Below are 25624 nucleotides of genomic sequence, written 5' to 3'. Positions count from 1 at the left end.
TTATGTGAATTAAAATAACACAGTCTATATACATATTGCTGACCCAAAGCTGAATTAATACAACAATCCGAATAAAAAAGTGCAAGTGCATAACAATTGTAAAGTGCAAAATTGTGCAAAGTGCAAAATGTATTCAACATTAAAAGGAATTTAAATTCATACTAATGGGAATGCGAATGGAACGGCACGTTAAAACCACTATTTATGAAGGGTTATATGACGCCAAAAATCAGTTGTCAGTCTAAATAACGTGCAAATACTGATAACAGATATAAACCCGGTTCACTGTCGAAACATAGCAACATTATGGCATAGTGCCCAAATCCTATTGGAGAAAACTGTTTTTAAAGACCAGTGACCCACCCTTTACCAGAAAAACTAACATGAAAGCTGGCTACGGTACAGGTGGGATCGCTGATGAGAAACCCCTAATTCGTATATGATCACAGTATAGGGGGCCTCAGGGACCCTACACAAATTGACAACTAGTTACCAACAAAAAACTAATTTGGGTAAATGATGAACATCAGGCAATCCGAATGGGGAACTGGCTAAAAACGATAAGTAGATAGCTCATAAATTAAGAATATGGGGGAGCCTCAACACTACTGCTGTTAAACAGAATCATAAAAAACAGTGCATATCTTCCCCTGTATTCATTCCATTCGAAATCCTGGTGTCTAAAAGTAAAATATATTTACTTTCTAATTGTCTTAGGGTTTTCTCCCTATTGCCCCCCCCCTGATGTTCTTGGGTACGGCGTCAATGATAAAGTACTTCAGGTCATTCAAGTTCTTTTTGTGGACCAATTCAAAGTGCCGTGCTACAGGATAGTTAACATCCGAATTGACAATGGCTCTAAGGTGTTGCAGGATACGGTTAAAGGCCTGTAATTTCGTGCTTCCAATGTACTTGGGCCCACAAGTACACTGGAGCACGTACACCGCAAAATCAGTACGACAGGTGAAATGGTTCCTAATCTTAATGGGGTTTGGATCAAATGCAGAGTGGTATTCACTGGTGTTAACACCAAACTTGCATGCTCTGCAAGAGATGCACTTAAAAAAACCACATTTGTCTGATAACCGGTAAGGTTTAATTACTACCTCCGGGCTGGATCTGACCAGAGCATCCCTCATAGACGGTGCTCTTCGAAAAACTACAGAGGGCTCATCTGGTATCAGGGGAGCTAAACTGATATCGGTCTTCAGTAACGGCCAATGCTTTCTTAATATCCCTCTCACCTTCCTCTCTTCACCATTGAAAGTCGTTATCAAACTGATATTGTTCCTCTTCCTCATTATTCAATGGTTTTTGAGTGACATTTACATTAACTGAGGTGAGATACTCCTCTCTATTAAACTGATTTGCCCTGTCTTTGGCTTCTTGTAACAGAGAGGTATCATACCCCCAGGCGCAGAATCTTACGAAAGCCTCATTTTGACACCTCTCCAGATCAGCCTCAGAGCTGCTGATTCTACGCATCCTAAGCAACTCCCCATACGGGATGCTCCTGATCAGATGGTTAGGGTGCGAACTGCTAGCGTGCAATATCGCATTGCCCGCTGTAGGTTTTCTATGCAGATGGGTCTGCAGCATGCCTTCAGAGATGTAGATTTCCACATCAAGGAATTGAATTTGTTGGGTGCTGATTTGTGAGGTGAAACGTAAATTAAGGAGGTTCTCATTGATTTTGTTGACAAATTCTGTAGCTGATTCCACAGAACCCCTCCATACCATGCAGATATCATCAATGAAGTGCCAAAAATGCACAATACAATTGGGAAAAAGACTGGCGAGTGTACCCATGAGGACATGCTCCTCCCACCACCCTACATGTAAACATGCATAGGTGGGGGAGAAGCATGCCCCCATAGCCACTCCTCTCAACTGTTGATAAACCTCCCTGTTATACAGGAAGTAGTTATTATTCAAGCACAGTTCTAACATTCTCAGTAGCATAGTGCTATGTTGACTATTGGTGATGCTACGTTTTCCCAAATAATACTTAACAGCATTGAGTCCATCCACATGAGAAATACTCGTATAGAGGGAATTTATGTCTAAGGCAATAAGTACAAAATCATCTTCCCAATTGATACCATTGATTTTAGAGAGGAAATGTCCAGTGTCTTTGATAAAGGATGGCAAGGCTTCCACATATTCATGCAAAAACTGATCCACATATCTAGAAATAGATTCCAATATCCTCCCCTGGGCGGAGATGATGGGTCGCCCAGGAACAGGAGATACTTGCTTATGGATCTTCGGAATCAGATAAAAGAAGGGTGTAACTGGGAAATCATTTTTTTAAAAAGCAAGTTCTTGTTTGCTCAGTAATCCCACGCGTTTCCATTGATTTAGTTCCTTGTGTATGGTGTCTTTGAGACACTTAATGTCATTGAAGCTGACTTTTCTATAGCATGCGATGTCATTCAAATGCTTCTCCGCTTCGGCCATATAAAGATTTCGGGGCCAGATGACAGTATTTCCCCCCTTATCAGCCTTGTTGATTATTAGGTTAGAGTTGTATTTTGTATTTGTGTCATTTATAGAGCGCACAGCTGCCCCAACGGGGCGTCCCGGCGCTTCTTAATTTCTTCATCAAATTATAGTACTGTCTTTCCATATATTTGATTCTTTTATTCCTGTGTGTGATGCTGTGTTGTAGTCCTTTCAAATCCTCCACCACTATATCACAAAACGCATCAATATTGTCTTTTGGCATCACCGGATAAAAGGTAGAAGGTGGTTTGAGTTTGGTTGCACAAGGACGATTCATAGGGATACCCATGTTCGATAAATTTTCCTGAGTGGTCCCTGTTTCAAACTCTTCATCACGTGCCAACTTTAAGGGCTTTAGTGTCAGATATTTGAAACACAGTCGATGGTTGGGAATTGTCAATGATATTAGCTGCCCGAACCTGAACATTAGATAGTTTAAAATGCTTTCTCAGTTTCAGCTTGCGGATAAACTTGAAGACATCTACGCGCGTTTGCACCCAATTAAAAGAGTTTTTTGGACAATAGGACAGTCCTAATGAGAGGAGCTGCATCTCCGCTTTAGATAGTCGTATCAGATAGATTGATCACACAGTTGTTATCTGAATTATTGGACTCTTTATTTACAGATGGTGCAATTTCATCATAGTCATGATCACCCACTGTAAGTTCGAGGGTGGGGGCCATCAATGTTGTTACTATTTTTTCCCCTTCCCCCTGCCTCTCTTTACGAAGCCTCTGCCTCCTGAGTTTCCTCCTTGCACTGCGTTTTTTGTTTGCTGCTCTTCGTTTAGTTTCCGCTGTTGGCGAGTCAGCGGTCGCAGTGTCTTGAATCTGTCCTCTACGAGAAAACCCAATTCTTCGGAGGGCGTATATTTAGTGGGTACCTTTCCTTGATTAGAACCACCAACTGCTCCATCATCCGAGTCACAGCTGCTTGCCACTGAACTCAATTCAGTTTCTGATAATTCTGCACCTTGATTGTCTTTGGATGTGAGATCTGTGCTTTTAGATACCAGAGCCTGTCGTTTAGCATTATCAAATTTGCACGCAAACGTGAATATTCTTCCCGACTCATAATCGTTTTTATCGCGCGCAAATTTGTATTGCTTTCTAATGCTAATCGTTTCCTGATGTTTCACCGGCCTAGAATCAATTTCTTCTCTGTATTTCTTGATGAAGTCCTTGTCCTCTTCTTCATCTAACTCTTTATTCAGTTCCTCAATTTCCTTAAGTATCTCATTGCGGTCAATTTCCGCATACTTTATCAACAGTTCCCAGCTGCCCATTCTTTCAGCAGTAGGGGATTGGGGTTCTCAAATGATGGCGCTATAAGAAACCTCAATCCCCTCGGAACTCGCCCCACTTCCCTGTACTTTTCCAATGATCGTTTCTCCCACCATTTGGTGATCTCAGTTCTTAACAGTTTCTCCAATCGTTTCATTTTGCTTTTTAAATCAATGGCAGTTTCACTCGGTTTAGTCGTCTCACTCCTGGTCTTTAGCGCCGGTAAATTCACAAACATGGCCTCCGCCAGTGCTTCCCGGTTCCGTAAAGCCTCTGCTGGTGTTGACATCTTATTGTGGCAATAAACCTAATACTTTAACCAAGAAACGGAAATAACACACTTCTTGGCTGGATAAACTATTCGTAGCGCTCAATTCCTTTCTCCCGCTTAAATGGTATGGCACACTTTCAGCAACCACCCTTCGCCGGCTTACCCAACAGGTGTCAAGCGGTACTTCTTTGACGTCCTCCGACTTCTCAGAAATCCCGACAAAGAAACCTTACGGCACTCCGACGAAGAGCTCAGCGTGGAACCACTGCGGGGGGCTGTGTGCTTAATTACTCCTTCCGGGTCAATTGTCAAATTATATATATATATACACACACACATACACACATGTATATATACACACACACACATACATATATATACACACACATACATCGATAAAAGTACATATAATTTAAACATGTATATATATATATATATACATATATACATGTTTAAATTATATGTACTTTTATTTCTTTTTCTAAATTAGGTTTTCTTGTTCAGTAATTACATATTATGGAATGTTTTATGAATTGTATATTTATATTAAACTTTTACACAAGGCAGACAAACAGTTAATGCATATGTTGTACATGAAATATGAACATTTTGTTATTTTGTACTGTTCATGATCTTTATGAAATATTGTGAAAGTTGGTAGTTTCGACCATTTACAATAAAGAATAACAACAAAAAAATCTAACTTATAGTATTGTGATCAGGGCACTGTCTGATTCAAAGATCCTGTAACTTTATTCATGGGTATACGTAAGTCTGAAAACCTGGTACAATGACAAGATAACATTAAGATGACTATTCATTATGAAATAATTTAGCATATCTAATGGAACTCTGGGACCATTTACTGTCATTTCGAAATCCATTTAGTTAGAATGTGTAAAATTCAGAATATTGAAAAGGGTTAATGGATATGCAGATTTGCATCCTTTAGTTGATTGCAGGAGAACCCGAAAATGTATCGGATTCTGTTAAAGGTTTTGCATTATTAATTTCCTCTTTAGAGGATGAACAGTCTCACAAAAGACAAAAATGTGTCAACCTAAACACAGCGAAACAACCTGTGGTCACAATCAAGCAGCAGGGGAGCAGCTAGCCAGCGGCTTTTGGGCGAACAGTCTAAGAAAAGCAGGGCTTCAGGAATTTCCTGGGAAAAGATGAATGGGGCGAGTGCGGGTCTAGGTTGGTAGATGGAATCATAGTTTGTTGTGGGTGGGGGTAACACATCGGTTATCACAATAACATACATCTGGATTAGACAGTGGAAACGAGGTGGTTCTTGATGGTAGCTATGTGTGGTAGATAAGGTCACCTTTTGTTGCACAAGAAACAGCAGGTTCCTTCCGGTGAGACAGAATACTCTGAAGTTAAGTATGACCCTCACAAGGGTAGCCATTTCAGGATTTCCAGAATGGGCGAAAGCTTCTTTTCGTCCACATTTTAAATATTCTGTTAGCATTCAAACTGGGATTTTGGGATTCCTCATTTGGGCATGACGATAATATTTATCTGTTTTATAGCACTTGGTATCACATTTCCTTGCTGTTCCATAGTGCTGTACAGTAGATGATACAGTGTTACTCATATTGGCAACATTGGAAAAAAGAAAAATGTTTAGCCCATTCAGGAGGTAAACTCAGTAGCGGCTGTTCTGGAACACAAGTGGTGAGCAGAAAAAAAAGAAAAGATCACTTTCCTGCTGGTGGCCACCTCTCCTACATCCTTTTTTAGGTCTCGGCTGGTAACGTGCGAAGCGCGTTCTCGCCAGAGAACTATAGTCGGCGTCTCAGGTGAAAAACGCGACGAAGGGGAGACAAGAGCTGGCCGCGCGCCCAGCATTCCCTATGGCGGCGTCGGATTCCGACGTGCGCCATGGGATCGGGTCACGCACGTGAGCTTCTACAGTAGACAGGTCACGTGACGTTGCGCGGCCCAATCCCAAGGCGCGCGTCGGAATCGTCTTCCCTCGTTGTTGTCGGCTGAGCGTCGGTCTGGGCGTTCCTTTGGCATGCCGGACATTCCTGTGGGCAGAGCCCGCCGCCGGCGCTAAGACTGGTGATTTGCCTAATTTAAAAACACTCTTTATAAATGTTCCGGTGGCTGGAGTTATTGCATCGAAATGTCACGCATGGCCGCTGCAGAGCTGTGCGCCATATCGATTGACGTTAAGTGCTCTGCTTATAATTGAAAATGTTCCCTTTCTGCCCTGGTTGCCCGATGCATTTTTAAAGCCTCAACTCCAGCGCCGTGAATGCATGCGCTCGTCAATAAAATTACCACTCAGAATATGCCGCTGTGGAGTGGGTGAATAATTAATAATGGCAGGTTTTGGAGCATGGAAGGGATATTGGTCAGGGCAGGGCTGATGCGCTGTGTGAGAATATTAGTGGTTTGTTTACTTTCTCTGTTTGGGTTAATTTTCTTCAGACTAATGGTTTTCCACGGTGCCGTTCAAAGACCCCGTGGTATCACCGCGCGCGTTTATATGTGAGCTCCAGACCCCCAGTGTGCACCCACTCCGCGTGATCGGCCTCGTGCCCTGCAGGCTGCCCGAGAAACCCGCTGTAAATGGAAATATTGTCTGGTGAGCATCAGTCGGTCAGGGTTTTATTGGTCTCGTAACAGCAGCAGATTTATTACTTTGCCTATGATATCGCACTTTGGGGATATGTCTGAGAGCAGAGCGCACCAATTAGGCCGTCCGTGGCCTTTGAAAGCGAGGCTAGGAGTGCGCGCGCTTCTGACGTCTGTCCTGCTGAGGAGCTGCATGGATTCACCGGGAGGCTAAACGTTTAAACACACCAAACTTAGAGTTGACTTGATTTTTCCATTCAGGTCGGGAAGGCAGGACGTTGATAGAGGAGGGTTGGGGCCATTAAGACACATTTTCATGCCATTGTTAGCCCCACCTTGAAATTCATTCAAAAGCAAAATATGCCATACCTGCTGCATGGGACAGTACCCCATTGGGCCGTAGACGGCAACAGTAGGAGGTGGGCAGGTATCTTGTGTTATTCACAATTGTATGGCATCAGGTATCATTTCCATGGCGTCCTAGTTCATTCTCCAACTGGGCCTCCTTTCTGCTGGAATTGGGACGTGCCCTCACACGTGCCTGTTGTTTGTTGTTTGATTGTGTTAGATTAGTAGAGAGGCGTTTTAAAGGGTTTGCGTGGATTAGTGTGCAAGGACATGTGCACCATCTTGGGCAATCTTTGTAGAATGTTATGCATAAGGGTGAATGCACGAAGGACCCGCACGTTTTTCCTGCATTGGGTAGTTGATCATCCAGTTCTTAGCCAGAGGAAGATGTTCCCTATCACTGCATCAGAATGTGGCAGATAAATATGATGCAGTGTTGTTCGGATTAGGCGGTGGTCTCTTCCAAACTCTGCTGTTAGTTTGGCTATATTTTGCCCACTGCCTGGCTGTGGTGCAGTGTTGTAGGCATAAAAGTACATGAAACAGCGGATTTATTTTTTACATTTCTGCGCGCTTTTAGAAATAGGAAACATGAGGGCAAATACAAAAAGTATGGAGAGTCAGTCAGGAAGCGCCCAGTTACGCAGTCAATTTACCGACCTGGGGAGGATGGAAGTCTGATCCTGCCTCGCATGTTTCCAGCTGGGATCTTTTGAAGATACCAGGCATCACTCACTGAGCCATGTGTATGACATCACAGCTCTCCCCATGATCTCACAGACAGTCTTGCCCCACACCCCTCTATCTCTCTCTCGCCCTCCCTCTATCTCTCTCTCGCCCTCCCTCTATCTCTCTCTCGCCCTCCCTCTATCTATCTTTCGCCCTCCCTCTATCTATCTATCGCCCTCACTATCTATCCTATCACCACAGCATCACTCGGCACCACCGCAGCATCACTCAGGTGCACCACAACATCACTATGCGCTACCAAAATGCTTATAAGTGCAACAGTAACTTACAATATTATTATAATATAATATTATTGCCAACATTGCTTAATATTTTGCAACAGCTATTATCTTGCAAAGCATCTTTATACACCAATACAGACTTTGCTAAAAAATTTATGCAACACATTGTCATATACAATGCCAATAACTCAAACTTTAATGCTGCGAGACCTATTGCATTGCAAATGCTTGTTGTTCCTGTCGACTCCCAGCGGCATACAGGCTCCGAGACTCCCCTAAGCTAATCATTACGCTGCTGTCATGCTGGTAATTTTATTATCAAAAAACAACAAGTGATGGACTGAATGTGGATCAATGTCACACACTCCCCCAGTCAAAAGATCTGGGCCCAAATCCATCGTTTTTTTGCACTCCACACCACCCTGGGTCAGATAATGGCTTTATGCAAATCAGCTCTGACCCTGTTGCCCCATGGGAACAGTCCAGTCCGAACTACAACAGCCATATCTTTCCCAGACCGGAATCAAGCATCCGAGGACCGGACCGGTTTCGAGGTAACACCTCTCTTCAGCCCGGCTAGCTTGACTCCAAGTGGTGTGGAGTGCCTGGGACCCACGTCTGGGCATCCCCAGCGCACTTAGGGCGGCAATTGCAAAAAACAACAAGTGATGGACTGAATGTGGATCAATGTCACACACTCCCCCAGTCAAAAGATCTGGGCCCAAATCCATCGTTTTTTTGCACTCCACACCACCCTGGGTCAGATAATGGCTTTATGCAAATCAGCTCTGACCCTGTTGCCCCATGGGAACAGTCCAGTCCGAACTACAACAGCCATATCTTTCCCAGACCGGAATCAAGCATCCGAGGACCGGACCGGTTTCGAGGTAACACCTCTCTTCAGCCCGGCTAGCTTGACTCCAAGTGGTGTGGAGTGCCTGGGACCCACGTCTGGGCATCCCCAGCGCACTTAGGGCGGCAATTGCAAAAAACAACAAGTGATGGACTGAATGTGGATCAATGTCACACACTCCCCCAGTCAAAAGATCTGGGCCCAAATCCATCGTTTTTTTGCACTCCACACCACCCTGGGTCAGATAATGGCTTTATGCAAATCAGCTCTGACCCTGTTGCCCCATGGGAACAGTCCAGTCCGAACTACAACAGCCATATCTTTCCCAGACCGGAATCAAGCATCCGAGGACCGGACCGGTTTCGAGGTAACACCTCTCTTCAGCCCGGCTAGCTTGACTCCAAGTGGTGTGGAGTGCCTGGGACCCACGTCTGGGCATCCCCAGCGCACTTAGGGCGGCAATTGCAAAAAACAACAAGTGATGGACTGAATGTGGATCAATGTCACACACTCCCCCAGTCAAAAGATCTGGGCCCAAATCCATCGTTTTTTTGCACTCCACACCACCCTGGGTCAGATAATGGCTTTATGCAAATCAGCTCTGACCCTGTTGCCCCATGGGAACAGTCCAGTCCGAACTACAACAGCCATATCTTTCCCAGACCGGAATCAAGCATCCGAGGACCGGACCGGTTTCGAGGTAACACCTCTCTTCAGCCCGGCTAGCTTGACTCCAAGTGGTGTGGAGTGCCTGGGACCCACGTCTGGGCATCCCCAGCGCACTTAGGGCGGCAATTGCAAAAAACAACAAGTGATGGACTGAATGTGGATCAATGTCACACACTCCCCCAGTCAAAAGATCTGGGCCCAAATCCATCGTTTTTTTGCACTCCACACCACCCTGGGTCAGATAATGGCTTTATGCAAATCAGCTCTGACCCTGTTGCCCCATGGGAACAGTCCAGTCCGAACTACAACAGCCATATCTTTCCCAGACCGGAATCAAGCATCCGAGGACCGGACCGGTTTCGAGGTAACACCTCTCTTCAGCCCGGCTAGCTTGACTCCAAGTGGTGTGGAGTGCCTGGGACCCACGTCTGGGCATCCCCAGCGCACTTAGGGCGGCAATTGCAAAAAACAACAAGTGATGGACTGAATGTGGATCAATGTCACACACTCCCCCAGTCAAAAGATCTGGGCCCAAATCCATCGTTTTTTTGCACTCCACACCACCCTGGGTCAGATAATGGCTTTATGCAAATCAGCTCTGACCCTGTTGCCCCATGGGAACAGTCCAGTCCGAACTACAACAGCCATATCTTTCCCAGACCGGAATCAAGCATCCGAGGACCGGACCGGTTTCGAGGTAACACCTCTCTTCAGCCCGGCTAGCTTGACTCCAAGTGGTGTGGAGTGCCTGGGACCCACGTCTGGGCATCCCCAGCGCACTTAGGGCAGCAATTGCAAAAAACAACAAGTGATGGACTGAATGTGGATCAATGTCACACACTCCCCCAGTCAAAAGATCTGGGCCCAAATCCATCGTTTTTTTGCACTCCACACCACCCTGGGTCAGATAATGGCTTTATGCAAATCAGCTCTGACCCTGTTGCCCCATGGGAACAGTCCAGTCCGAACTACAACAGCCATATCTTTCCCAGACCGGAATCAAGCATCCGAGGACCGGACCGGTTTCGAGGTAACACCTCTCTTCAGCCCGGCTAGCTTGACTCCAAGTGGTGTGGAGTGCCTGGGACCCACGTCTGGGCATCCCCAGCGCACTTAGGGCGGCAATTGCAAAAAACAACAAGTGATGGACTGAATGTGGATCAATGTCACACACTCCCCCAGTCAAAAGATCTGGGCCCAAATCCATCGTTTTTTTGCACTCCACACCACCCTGGGTCAGATAATGGCTTTATGCAAATCAGCTCTAACCCTGTTGCCCCATGGGAACAGTCCAGTCCGAACTACAACAGCCATATCTTTCCCAGACCGGAATCAAGCATCCGAGGACCGGACCGGTTTCGAGGTAACACCTCTCTTCAGCCCGGCTAGCTTGACTCCAAGTGGTGTGGAGTGCCTGGGACCCACGTCTGGGCATCCCCAGCGCACTTAGGGCGGCAATTGCAAAAAACAACAAGTGATGGACTGAATGTGGATCAATGTCACACACTCCCCCAGTCAAAAGATCTGGGCCCAAATCCATCGTTTTTTTGCACTCCACACCACCCTGGGTCAGATAATGGCTTTATGCAAATCAGCTCTGACCCTGTTGCCCCATGGGAACAGTCCAGTCCGAACTACAACAGCCATATCTTTCCCAGACCGGAATCAAGCATCCGAGGACCGGACCGGTTTCGAGGTAACACCTCTCTTCAGCCCGGCTAGCTTGACTCCAAGTGGTGTGGAGTGCCTGGGACCCACGTCTGGGCATCCCCAGCGCACTTAGGGCGGCAATTGCAAAAAACAACAAGTGATGGACTGAATGTGGATCAATGTCACACACTCCCCCAGTCAAAAGATCTGGGCCCAAATCCATCGTTTTTTTGCACTCCACACCACCCTGGGTCAGATAATGGCTTTATGCAAATTTTAATTTTATTATCAGCATGACAGCAGCTTTGTGATTGGTCTGAGCAACCTAGTTTGCCACTTAGACAGGACCTGTGTTCTTGAGACTGTTCTGTACCCGTCTGTGCAACACAGCCAGGTGTCTTATCTGTTCTTGTCGACTCCCAGCAGCACACAGGCTCGCAGACTCCCCTAAGCCAATGATGACGCTGCTCTCATGGTGGTAATAGTAATAGTATTACCAACATGACAGCAGCATCATGATTGGTCTGAGCAGCCTGGTTTGCCACTCAGATAGTGCCTTGAACTATTCTCCACCCAGCTGTGCAACACAGCCTGGTAGAGAAATGCCAAGGGCGCCTGTCAGTTTGGCTATCCTAAGACAGCCGGCCAAACCGTTATGTGCACTTATGGTGCCCACCACCGCTCTTTCCTGCTCGTGACAACAGCCCAGCCCCGCCCTATACGGGCTCAGTACTGAAAAATAAAATGATAATAACATTGTGTTACTATCACTTTATTTTTTTTACTTTATTCACTGCTCTGAGGGATGTACGGCGACAGTCCTCCACCTTAACAGAGGAGCCGTCATTGGTTAAACCCCACTTGCAGATTAAACATAGATCCTAGCTCTGACAGGGAAGGCCTGGTTGCGGCCTTGTTGGAGTGGACGCTAGCTGATGAGCAGCACATAAAGCTCACCCAAAGAGATAACATGATTGAGGAAGATTTGGAGAAAAGGGAAGGGAGGCTTGAGAGTGTCCTAGAACTGATGCCTGTGGGATGCTGTAAGACGGTCTGAAAAGCGGAGGTGAGGGGGGCGAGTGCTGCGACAGTGGGAAAGGGCTGTGGGAGGCTCAACTAAATGTGTGGGGGAATAAGTGGTCCAAAAATATTGGAGTACTAACTGGAACAAAACACTGCCATGTAGTGCTATATTTGCCAAAATGGAAAATGCCAATAAAAACAACTCCCCCCCCCCACCTGCACACATTTTTGCTCCCCGCTCAACTCTGTACCTGCACACGTTTCTTTTTGCTCCTGTTAACCTGCCCACGTAATTTTTTCCCCCTGTAATGTCCCGTTTTGTCACCTGCACACGTTTTTGCTCCCCGCTCAACTTTGTTCCTGCACACGTTTCTTTTTGCTCCGGTACCTGTGGCTCGCTCACCGCTCCCCCCCGCCGCTGCTCCTCCCTCACGTTTGCTTTGCTGACGACCGCTCCTCCCCGCCGCAGCTCCTCACTGTCTGGCCGCCGATCCTCACCGACTGTCTGCCGGTCATGTCTGCTGCTACCCGCACTGATCTCCGCGGCTTCTCGTCACTGCCCCGCGCTGATCTCCGCTCCTCGTCAGTGCCCCTCCCTGCGCTGAACTCCGCCGCTCCTGTACGCCGCTCCTCGCGTGTACGTCGCTCCTGACATCAGCACGCACGTCGCGGCCGGCGCTACTTTCAAGGGACTACTTTTTTTTTAACTTATATTTTTTAATAACGTATTTTTTTTTATTTATGTAGCGTATGTCCATCTGCACACCCTGAGGATTCCAACGATGTATCGGGTGTGTGGATTGGCGCTGTGCTTCCCGAGTTTACCCGCCTCAAAGCCTGAAAGTTCTTCCTTTATAATAGTAGTATAGATTGGCAGCATGGCGATCTGAAAGTCAGGCCCTATAAATGTTGGATGCTTCATAACCACTTCAGTTTCAGAAAAATACATTTTCTTCACTGCACTATCATGCATACAGCTGCTTAGGTCCCAGCCCACGTAGACACACCTGTTTTTGGCTAACTAGGTGAATGAAACATAAGCCTTCATTAAGAAAGGAGGTGCACAGCCCTCGCATTTGCATGCATGTGCACACTTATACAGCAGCACCCCACCTCGTACGGACGGGGAAGGGCCGTGCATCTTATTTGTTACATGAATGGGTGGTCTCATGTACAGACCCAAATAGAAAGACTGTATGTCTGAAAGAAAGTAGTAGAAAGTCACAGACAAGCAGCTGAAACGGTTGCCTTGGGCCACCCTGTGCCGGCCTTAGAGAGGGCCATGGGGTGCCCCTCAAATGCTACAAGCACTGGGGCATCGTCTCAGATGCACTCACACTCATGGGTGACATGAAGCCCAAGATGCCTGATGCCCCCCAAACAGATACTGGCAGTGTGGGCCTGAGAGTCCCCCCTAACTCTCTTTGAGAGTCAATTAGTGGTTGACGTGGGGGAGATCGGAGGGGCACGACGTGCCCATACTTCAATTGAAGGAAAGCAGTTCCCCTACTTTTTAGGTCTCATGTTTGGCAGCGCATGCATGCGCTGTCTCAGCGAGACCTGAAGTAATCTCTATGTGTTGGCAAGCAGCCTGTAGTTTCTCCTGCCGCTTGCCATTTTCTGAATGTTGCTATAGATTTTGTTAGCTTAGTTTTGACTGGCAGTTGGTGTCAAACTGACTTCCGTGTAGTCGGAAGCAGCGGCAACCAACTACAGTTTTAGTCCGCACTGTTCGCACTCCTTTGTCTCAAGCATATTTGCCTGACATAAATATGGGAGTGGCGCGTGCGCAATGAGCTGGTGTGCGTGAGGGACGATTTCAAGAAACAGCCGAATGCATTCCTCGTCTAATCCACATCACCGCCTGATCTTTATTACAGACACCAGCTGCTTCAGTCACGGTTCTTCCTCCTTCTCCCATTAGGCGGCTGCACCCTCAAGGCGGCAACAACCAGCGCTGATGTGTTCCCGGTTTCTCCACATTACATGTAATAATGCTCATGCTGCTTTCACCTTCCGCCTGTCCCAGTTTGTCATTATGCCGGGTGCAGTTTGTTTAAACTTGCCCGTCCGGCTCGTTGCTTTTCATTACCTTTTTGTTTTGTTTTCAACTTGTTTCAGAAAGGGATTTCACTCTGGGCAGGCGGGATAGGCGAGCCGTGCAGCGACTTGCTTATTCAGCGTAAGAGGCATGTGTGCATTCCTGGCATTCCAAGGTCCATGTGTGCTGTCACCGCAGTCCAGCATCTGCTGGGATTATAATAGCCATAATAGCTTACTACGCCAGCTATTATGTATCAAGTTCTGGACACCTCTTCAACATTTGCCTCAGCAACACATAACTCACGTAGTCATAAAGCACAGGCCTCACCCACAGATGGTAATACAGACGAATCCCGGGGAGTGCTCTACTCTGACAGGCACATGTATGTTGCTGACAGAACGGACAGATGTCCGCGTCATGGAAATATCTGGTCTGGTGTGAAGAACTGACAGGTCACTTGATCCAGCAGATTTTCGACACACATCTGTTCTTCAGCAGGGCCAGAGCACACCCAGCAGGACATTGGCGTTTCTAAAACTTCAGCTGTTGGGCACATCAGGTGTTACATTGCAGGCAGGTGACACCCAGACATTGCATCTAAATTGCACGATTAATTTGTGTTTGTATAAAAATACTGTACATTGGATTGGAAACAAAAATGTGCTCCCTCAGCAAACTACACATATGTATTTCAGCTGGTATCTAACAGATTAAAGATTGGAATAGAGTTATTTTTATTGTGTTTGAACAAACATATAGCTGTGCATACATTATAACAGGAATGAGAAGATTTGGCAGACAGGAAGGAACATATTATTCCTGGTAGAGGGAATTCGGAGTCGTGCCAGTAGCACTTGGAGGATAGGCAGGAGTTGATACCAGAGGGATGTTTCACATTCCCGTCAAAACTGGAGGTAATAACATCAGTCAGACAATGTGTTTAGAGAGTTTGTGATGGGTAACTTCGGGCGAATTTAAAAGTCAAACAGCTGTGAGAAATGTAAAGGGGTGGTATCTGTTTAAGTAACCTCACAAGAAGAAGAAATGTTTGGAAAGTCAACTATACACTCAAAACAATAACTTGTTATTATGGAGCTTGATATGGCAGACTTTGGAATTTCGTAAGTCCTGAAATTGTTTAGAGACACAAATGTAAATGTAACGGTGACCCAGTGCTTAATTTGTCAACAAAATAACTGCCAGGACCCCCGTCGGGACCACAGCAGCTTGCACCACACATTGACCCTGTTAGTGCTGCAAGTGACAATACGACACAACTGAGTGCCATTACACACCTACAAGTGTAACAGTTCAGACTATTCCAGGCCTACAAAGCTATATAAATGGCTTGGACAACAGTTATTAGTCATGTTTAATGTATATTGAATTAATAAACAACTGTTGTGGCGCTCAACTGTAAATTAGACAAAAACAGCACCGCCCACAGACTGTCATAAGTGCCGGTGTTCACAATTTAGATCCAGTGCTGAACACAAGAAACCACTGACTCAAATTAAGCAATGCGGCGAAATCTTTTATTGCAGGAAATGATGTGCAGGGTGCAATAATGTATGGCTTTTAGTATCATCGACCAGCAAAAACTTTCCAAAAGTTTTGTAACTGAAGTTTGCAAAACAAGGATAGCTCAGCAGCTGATTACTTATTTTCTTGATGAACCGTGATTTTATTTAAGATCTCCAACTGTAAGGCTGACACCTTGGCCTCAGAACAACTTCATAATAAATTACGATCTCTGTTCTAATCTTGAATTAGGCGCAAACAGGAGTTTACACCCGAATCCGGGATTATCAGTGTGGAGGAAACACCTCCCCCTCTGGGAATTTCACTCTTAACATCAGTAGGAAAAAATATGGTGAAATGCAATTGGAAAAAAAGTGCTTGTGATGAAGTGAAAAGCTGCAGGATACAAAACAACTATTTCTGCATTTATCACATATTTGGAGCTACTAAATTGATAATCAAGAGTGAATCTCAAAATTACCTCTCCGCATTGTATCGGTTATTATTCAATGCAGTGTATCCGTGCTAAAATCCAGGGACCTCATAACAAGACCGTAAAATGTCTGTGCAAAACATGTGACCAAGGCACTTAAAACAAGCATTTGCAATGCAATAGGTCTCGCATTATTAAAGTTTGAGCTATTGGCATTGCTAAATATTGCAACACCAATAGCTCGAACTTTAATAATGCGAGACCTATTGCAATGCAAATGCTTGTTGTGAAAAGATAACCCTCATCCCAGGTCGGTTCATTCCGGGTTCCTGCTTGCCTGAAAGAAAGGTAAATGTGTGCAACTGACCAGTCTGCAAATATAAAGGGAGCTTGGAAGCCGATAAAGGCTTTAATTAATGGAATAACTTGACATTTCCTGATGAGACAGGTTTATTCTTTTTGAGTGGTATTGGAAAGGAGTTACCAGTTGAGTTATAAAGTGTGTAACACAGGCTCCTGCGCAGAAGGGGCTGCAGGGGCCTGTGTTAGGCTTCTGACTATTCTCCACTGCTTCAATCAGGATTTAGTTCTGTGGCACTCTGGTTACAGACACCAGCCTCTGCAGTGCATTAACTAATAGAGGTTTCATAAAGTACGACAGTGCATTTCCCACTGATTAGCTAGTTAACTTGCAGTTATTTTACATTTAAACTCTGTTATTTTATATGTACATACCTGAAAGTGGAAGACTGAAAAAAGTTCCTGAATATTTAGTTTTTTAGCCACGCCTTTGACCCCGCCCCCATTGTGTACAGCATCACAGTTTCCTTACTTATTTTAATGCACTTTGACCACGATTATTTCCTCCACCCTACCCCCAGTGCAGCATTTACAGCTGGTCCCTGGTTCCCAGTTCCAGTGTGCCCTTTTAGGAGCATGCTACAACTCTGCCATGCCATCTGTGGCGTACATCAAGCGCATTTCCCCCCTGGACATGCTTGTTGATGCACTTTGTTTGATAGTATGGCATGTACAAAGGCAAATGGATATCCTCGTTTGACCGGCCGGAGACATGGCTCCATAAAAATAAGACCAGGAAAATCAGTACCATTACTGGAGTGTTTGGTATTACGGAGCTGCATTACTGTGAGTCCTGAAGGGGAGGAAATCTCCTAGTACGGCTGTGATATCCAAAGCAGGGGAGGGAAGGGCAGTGGCAGAAAATACATTTCAGCATAGCTGATTTTGTAATGTTTGGAAATACATTTATTCCTAGACTGAAAATCCCTCAGATTAAAGTGATTTAATGAAATGTGTGTGAGATGTAATGCTTAATTTGAGCCGGTGGTTTCTAATGCAAGGCGCCGGCACTTATTTGTCACCACTGGGGATTGTAACAGTCTGCCACATGGTGGTGCTGTTTGTCTAATTTAAAGATGAGCACAACAGTTGTTTATTCATTCAATATACATTAAAAATAATGAGTATTGACTGCCACCCAAACCAGTATTATAGCTTTGAGGGTCCGGAATATACTGAATTGTAACACTTTTAGGAGTAAGATGTTATCGATTGTGTTGATACTGCCATTGGCAGCGCTGGGAGGGACAATGTGTGGTACAAGCTGCAGTGGCTTCCTGACGAGGGACCTGGCATTTATTTATTTTTTACAAATTAAGCACTGTAACACTGATGTAATATGTAAGGCTCGCATATTAGACTTTAGAAGAGTATCCTACCTGAAGGGCTTTATCCAGTTTTGCTGCTAGTTGTCCAACCTCGTACAACAGGTCCGGTCCTGCAGGTATCTTTGCAAGAGGAACTCCTGGCAGATAGGTCATCAGCCTTACCACATGGTCCTTTTTTCCTAAGCCATAATCTAGCAATGAAAGAAACAAACAATGATGTTATATATTTAAAGACAAGGCTATTCCTTATGCCCCAGATTTGGGTTGGCTTAGACTTGCACTTATTCCAAGACGTCTTACTTTTCTGTATTTTTTTAATTGCTTGTTTTTATATGTTGAGTTTTTAAGGAAAGAACATTCTGTGCAACATCTGTTCATTTAAAATGGGTATCTCTACCCTGAGCACTACCATGTCAGTATTAAGGTCCATTTACTTGACCTTGTTCAAAACATCAGTATTCTATAAACCTTTGTTTGTCTGATCTCCATCTCTGCGCAAAGGACAGTAATTCTAGCTCTTATCTCCAGACGGTAACCTGCGTATTTGGGAGCCGACAAAACTTCTCTCCGTTGGCTGCAACTAGGGCAGATTTTTCCTGCCAGGCTTCTTTATCAATTGCCGAAATTTGCCGTCATGAGCTGCACTGGCTTACTATCTCAAATTGCATCAAGCGCAAAGCTCTAGGCTATATGTTTAAGGCAAAAGCTGGAGGTGGTCCTAAATACATTTTGGATCTGGTTTGTCAATGCCATCCATCTCGATCTCTAAGGTCCTCGCCACAGGTCCTGTCTACTGTACCCAGGTTCCACTTCTCCCGTACGAAGGGACACTCTTTTGCCTATTTAGGCCAGAAACATGGGAAGTCCCTTCCAGATGAACTGAGGAACTGTGTGTCCTTTCTTGCTTTTCGCAGTGGCCTGAAGACCTGGCTTTTCCAACCTGCTCACTTAGCTCTCTGCATCCTTTCCTCCTCCATGCGCATGGAAACCCTTCGGGTAGCTATGCTTAGCTGCATAGAACACAGTTCAAATGACAGGAGAGTGCAGAGACGGTCTTAACCATAGTGCTCAAGCGGCACACTTCTCTGACAAGATCCTAGCTGCAAAATCTAAACCTAGGGAAATCTTCCAAACTCTGCAAAAACTTATAAAACCCCCTCCCCCAAGTGCTCTGGAGGAAAAATCTGTTTCCCAATGCAATGACTTGGCTGAATTTTTCTCAGCCAAAGTAAATAAAATATATGCTTCCTTTCCCTGCACTACCACTCCTCTGTTAATTCAGGATAAAACCAGGGCGACAGACTCCGTTCCAGTCTCTCCACCCATGCTTGACCACTTTCCTTGCATGGATCTCGAAGTTTTAGAGTCCATGGCCCGGAAAGTAAAATCTGGATCTCCGACTGACCCGGCACCCCCTGAAGTCATGCTGCTAGCATCTCAGACTGTCTTACCAATCATCAAGAACCTTCTAAACGCCTCTATTGCCTCTGGCATTGTCCCTCCTGCCTGGAAACGGGCGATGGTCCGAGCGCTGATAAAGAAGCCCAACTTGGATCCATCGGACTTTGGCAACTATCGTTCTATTTCCCTGCTCCCCTGGGTGAGTAAAATCGTGGAGAGGTACGTCAATCTCCAGCTGGTCAGCTTTCTTGAAGATAACCAGCTGTTAGACACCACCCAGACAGGGTTTAGACCTAAGCACGGAACAGAGTCCGCCCTCCTAATGGTCTTCGAGGAGTCCAGGAAAATTCTTGATCAGGGAGGATCAGTGGCAGTGATCCTCCTTGATCTCAGCGCGGCGTTCGACACGGTCAGTCATATCACCTTACTGAACCGTCTTTCGAATGTCGGCATTGTGGACAAGGCCTGGCTCTGGTTAAAATCTTTTCTGAGCAACAGGTCATTCCAAGTGTTTGATGGACAGACAGTGTCTTCTAGCATTCCCCTGAAGTGTGGAGTCCCCCAGGGCTCCTCTTTAAGCCCTGCGCTTTTTAATATCTACATGAGGCCACTGGCTGAGGTAGTTCGTCCGTATGGAGTCAAGATCATATCCTATGCGGACGACACCCAGTTGGTGGTCTCATTAGCGCAGGAGGCTCTCCAGCCACTTTCAGGTGGACTAACGGAATGCCTGGAGGAGGTGAGGTCTTGGATGACTCTGTCATCGTTAAAACTTAATGGTGACAAAACGGAGCTTATGCTCCTGGGCCCTGCTGACCCCACCTTCTTCAACTCACTGTGGCCCACCTGTCTAGGTCCCCCCCGGCTCCGAAGGATAACATCAAAAGCCTAGGGGTATGGCTGGACAGGAGTCTCTCACTTAACACCCAGGTCACAAAGCTCTCAGCCACCTGCTTTGGATTGCTTAGGACACTGAAGAAAGTTCTTCCTTTGCTCCCAATGGAGGCAAAGCAGATAGCCATACAGGGCCTGATACAGTCACGATTGGACTCCAACAACGTCCTCTATCTGGGTGCACCAGAGTACACCATAAAGAGACTACAGCTGGTACAAAACTGCGCTGCCCGCACTCTGCTGCAGATCCCTCGTAGACTGTCAGTTAAAGTGGCACTGACCAGCCTTCATTGGCTCCCAGTGCGTAAGAGAGTCACTTTTAAGGCAATGTGTATTGCTCACCAGGCCTTCTGGGATTCGGGACCGCTAATTACTCGCAGTCTAGTAAGCCAGTATCGTCCAGGTAGAGACCTGCGCTCCAGCCAGGCTTTTATGGAAACAGTCCCAAGAGTCAAAAGGGCTATATCGGGTGGAAGGACGTTTGCCTTCAACGCCACCAAGATCTGGAACTCCCTCCCGTCTCATTTAAGATCCAACCCTGACCTCGTCTCCTTCCGCAAACAACTAAAAACACACCTGTTCAATTCTCTTCAATAAAACTCAGTTCTCCTTCCCTTTTTTCCTGGTCTGCAACCTCACTCACCCCTCCAACTGGTTCCTCTAGCGCTTGGACGCCTCAGGGCAGCAATTCGCGCTGTTATAAATCCACTTTCATTAATTCATTCATTCATTCATTCATTAAATATTCTGTCAAACCAAACACAAGTATGCTGCTTGTGTTGGTTCTCAAGATTCTGAGGGCATCTAAATTGCTCCCAGTGTCCAGATTCTTATAAAGGGGCAACATCTATTTGACCTGGAGGTTGTGATAACAAGGACAAAAGAAGAATAAATGCTCTAATGATTCTGTAGCCAATTGCTTGCCAGACACTGGTCTTCCAGTTCACTCTTTTCCTGCCATTTCGGGGCTAAACACTTTAACGGGTAGAGTGCATATCTAAATTGGAGATATAGCTTGGATGCTAGAGGTGGAACAATTTCATTGATGGTCGCTTCATTGTCCCCACAAGATTGTGCATGAATAAAACCTAATGTTACCTTTCATTTGCTTTGTGCCACAATTTCAACAGCTACAGACTCCTAATGATGGCCTTTGAACCTATCTCTTGAGAAGAGACTCATTGACTCTGGGGAGGACCAATAGTTAATAAGCCCCAGTTTCTGCAGGAGTGACTTTAAAGTTCAGAACCAGGGGATCTTCTCTACGCAGTGTGTAGCCACAGCTCTTTTACCTTCTCAATAAGGTTCCAGGGCTAGGGTAGACCACAGATTCTGATGCTCCCTGCGTGGTACCAGGGATGTGGCGATGCACCAACAGTGCCCTCCTCAGTTCATGGGGGAAATTCAGGTACAGTCCTCGATGCTTGGTGGTGACCCACTGATCACGCAGTTCACAATGGCACAAACCTCAGCAAATTTGATATTACCAGCCCCTCCTGGCATACAGGGTTGCGGTAACTCTAGAAGCCAAAGCGCTGGCCCTCACCACTCAGTAGTCTGTACCATGGCAGCTCCTCTTGGCATACAGGTCATCGCTATGCTCCACACAGCATTGTTCCTTTTAATCCATCAATATCTTTCACTGCAATCCCTCCTGGAATACAGGGTAGCTCCAACTGGCACTGCAAATGCTTCACTCAACATACACGGTGCTCTGCTCATGGCTATCCGCACGGTGGCCTTCTCCTGACATACAGGGATCGCTGACTAGAATCTACACATAGGCAATGACCTGATCGGTGCAGCACTGGTCTCCTCACACTTTGCACCAGCTCCCAACTGGACCTTTCACACTCCAATACTCTCTTCTTCCTCACAGGGCACACTGGTCTTGGCCCCAGGCTACACGGCAGGTGGTCTTGGATTCTCTGGGTGATGTGCCCTCACCCAACAAGGAGACTAGCAAACCTTGGGTCCCCCATCCTGGTCACAAGCGTAAGTCTTGCAGAGCTTCCCCTTCTCACACAGCTCATCTGGCTGCTTGAAAGTGTGTTTTTTTATCCTACCAAAGTTACCATGCTATTAAAGTCTCCCAGTGGATACCCTTCGGTATTTTAATATTTTTACTTATTTTCACAGCACGTACCACTCCCTCTACCCCAGGTTCTAGCCCGCATACCCGCATTTACCTGCCGGCTTTTCTCTTAAAAGATCTCAGTGAAAGTGACTCCTCGTCGGGCCGGCATTGCAGCGCCGGCCCGAGGAGGAGCATAAGCCCAGTGATCAAACATGACTCCCTTCGGGAAGTGGGAGGGCTAACAAAAGAGGAAAGACCTCCCCTTCGAGACTAGTTCCTTGAGACCGATGATGCACATCTGCCTCTCTCTTTTTGTTCTTTTTAAATCTCTCCCTCTCACTCTCACTCTCCCTTCTTGATGAGTGGGTGATAATTCACACCCTACTCTTGGAACAGTGTCCCCCCTTGATATACATATGCTTGAAAGATCACACATTTTTTGGGGTCTCAACCTCCCCTTCTTATAGTCCATCTCCAGACACCAAATGTGATTTAGGGTATGGGTCTTTGAAGTTTTATGTTGGGTTTTGCTTATTTTTAAGGATCCACTTCTCTCTTTCCTGAGATGAAGCCATGAACTTTCCTTGTGTTCTCTCAGTGAATCAAAAAAACAACCTTGTTTGGGGAGTCCCATTATCTCTTCTTTACTGTGTGCCAACCAGCTCACAGGAATACAGCAAAACACAAATCTCTCTGGGAGGATGCCTCTAGTTGTGTCTTCACTAGGCAGCCTGGGTTTCCCAAAATGGAACCCAGTGTCCTCCATGTAAACTACCATTACAGGAACACTTGCACTCTGTGTACATAAACAGCACACACACTGTTCAGTACTGTTATTTTCATGTATTGTACCACCGAAGGCACACATACATTCAGGATACACATTCACTCTGCACACTGCTCAGTACTGTAGCCTTTCTGTATTATGCCATAATGTGTCACTTGCAAGCACACACACACTGCTAGCACACACTTTCTCTTTGCACGTGTTGCACAACACTTCACCCTTCATGTATTTTATTTCTTGCAAATACACATACACCCAGTACATGCAGTCACTGTGCACATACTGCACAGCACTTCATCTCTCATGTACTTTTCGCAGGTATACATACACCCAGAACACGCACTCAAGATGCATGCACAGCACAGCACTGCTCTATCTTTGTACTGCATCCTTCCCAGGTACTCACACATCAAGAGCAGTCACCACTCCTGCGCTACGCAGCACTTTACATCAAACTGATGTAGGCCAAGGGTGAGTTAAGCACACAACAGCAAAATCTTTACAAAGGTGACTGAGCCAGTAGTCCCCGCTCCAGCTGCAAAGGTTGAAAAGTACCTTTCCACTCCTGTTGATCACTACAGGGTATACTGCCACCATTGGGCTCATGCTGATTAGCTCTTGGTGAAGGCAGTACCCTTCCACCACTAAGAAGGTAGAGCTTTTGGCGCCCCTCCCAGTCCAACAAGACCGCAATCCATGAGATAAGGTTTTATCATGGCACACACGCATTATCCCTGTTTGCCTAAGACAACAAAAATATGCTCTGGAGATCCAGACAACCATACAGTTGGGTACTCAGGGTAGGGGTACACATCCATTACCATGCAAAAGACATTTCTGTCCCAACAGTTGTGTTTTATGTGTATCTGGGTCTCCTAATGTTAGATATGATATGCTAAATCATAGAAGTAAATGTTCCCGGTGAGAAGGCTCACTTTAAACTTTAAACAGCACACGTGATAGAGCTGAGCCGTGTGAGACTCTACAGACAATTGCACCAGAAATGGAGAGGAATGAGTCTAATTTTCCCTGATGGGTCTGGCTTAGGAGTATGGAGGAAAAGCAGAATAGCAAAGTGCCTTTGAAGCTGACTAAGAGTTTCAAGCCACCATGGAATAACTCATGGCCAATGCCACTGAATGCCGCAGTGAGGTCCATTAGGACTGAGCCTTGATCTAGAGAGCTCCTTCAAAGCCTGAAGCCTTAATGAAAGACAATGAGGAGATCATGAGGTTCTAGATGGGAAGATAATTAGTGTGTGATCACAGATTCAATGGCATTGGCAATGCAGGGTAGGCCGGAGATTGGTCTATTGTTGGAGAAATTGTACAGGAAAGCTTTCTTCAAGATGGGTGTTATAGTGGACTACTTTAGTGGTTGAGGTTGAGGCCACAGGAGAGTGCGGAACTGAGTAGCTTGGTAATAAATTGAAGCAGTACTGGGAGGCCCAAGTTGATAGCTTCGGTGTTGCAGACATTCCATGTTAGGAGAGATTTCTGGAAGTATTTAATAAATTTACAGACTTCATCCTCAGTAATAAGAGTGAACTCTCTGAAAATTGTGGAGGGGGGACAAGTGCTGAGAGAAGGGACTATTTAGGTTGAATGGAAGAGGGGATGCATCCTTGCAAAGTATCTATTCTGTTAATGATGAAGGACACGCGGTTATCAGAGATCTTTCGAAGGCTCCAGAGGGCTTGACTTTTGGTTGGGGGCGCCATTTCCACGAATACAGAATAAAGTACTTTTGTTGAGTTGTCTGCCTCTGAGATCAGGCTTGGAAGTACTCTTTTTTGTCAAAGTGAAGCTAATTTGTAGCCTCTAAAATATAATCTAAAGGCAGTCAGATTAGCCATTAGTTTTGATTTGTATCACTGTCTTTCAAGTGCTCTGGCTCAACATTTTAGAAGATGCAGATCATCTGTAAATTTAGTTCGTTTTCAATGGGTTCAGCTTTTGGACTGAAGGAAAGAAAAGAGCACTGTGGTTATCTTCTACTCTAAGTGGGCAAGGAATTTGTCTGTAGAAGCAGAAAGGGGTCAGGAATATTCTGAAGTGACTGGATTCTGCGAGAGGATTGTGACATTGCTTACTGCAGAGCTCTTTCTCTAAAAAGAAACAAATTAGGCTATCAAAAAAACAAATGATCCGGAGGGCGCCGTCCAGGGAAACAGGTTTGGGTATAGTAGAGAATTAAAAAAATCAAGACAGTGAATTCTATATTCAATAGTATCATTAACCAGCAAGTGCTTGGTAGTAAAGTGGCAACAGCTTCCAGATATGAAAACGACCCAGCCACCAGGCTATACCAAAAGGCCTGGGAACATACCAGTGGATGGGTCCTCTATGGCCCTAGACCTAGAGCCATCCAAAACAAGCTGGACACCTACTGTAGCAAGTACACACTAGCCAAGGCACCAGGCAAGGCACTACCCAGAGTAAAGCTCCTTGGCCTTGCAAGCTGTGTTCAGCAGGACAGCAGGCTGATATTCTGTAGCCAACAGCCTCTGATGTGCAGGCCACACAATCCAAAGGAAGGTGATTGGCGGTAATTATTGGCTTCAGCCGGATGAGGTGATAATTTTTTTTATTTACAGCTGTTGAACTTCTTACA

The 25624-nt window shown here is 45.7% G+C and overlaps 1 protein-coding gene across 3 annotated transcripts in view; it reads right to left on the bottom strand.

Annotated features, from left to right (window-relative positions):
* Positions 1 to 25624, bottom strand: part of LOC144826658 (hydroxylysine kinase-like) — a 379966-nt gene that overhangs the window by 124118 nt on the left and 230224 nt on the right. For 2 of the 3 annotated variants that reach the window (XM_078685224.1, XM_078685222.1), the window contains exon 3: positions 17904 to 18043. In XM_078685224.1, the coding sequence (XP_078541350.1) occupies positions 17904 to 18043 (140 nt within the window). The remainder of the gene's footprint in view (positions 1 to 17903; positions 18044 to 25624) is intronic. The other variant, XM_078685223.1, reaches the window with a different exon arrangement.

This window comes from Lissotriton helveticus, chromosome 3_2 (genome assembly GCF_964261635.1).
Source record: "Lissotriton helveticus chromosome 3_2, aLisHel1.1, whole genome shotgun sequence".
NCBI lineage: Eukaryota > Metazoa > Chordata > Amphibia > Caudata > Salamandridae > Lissotriton > Lissotriton helveticus.
This window is presented reverse-complemented; position numbering and strand designations above follow the sequence as displayed.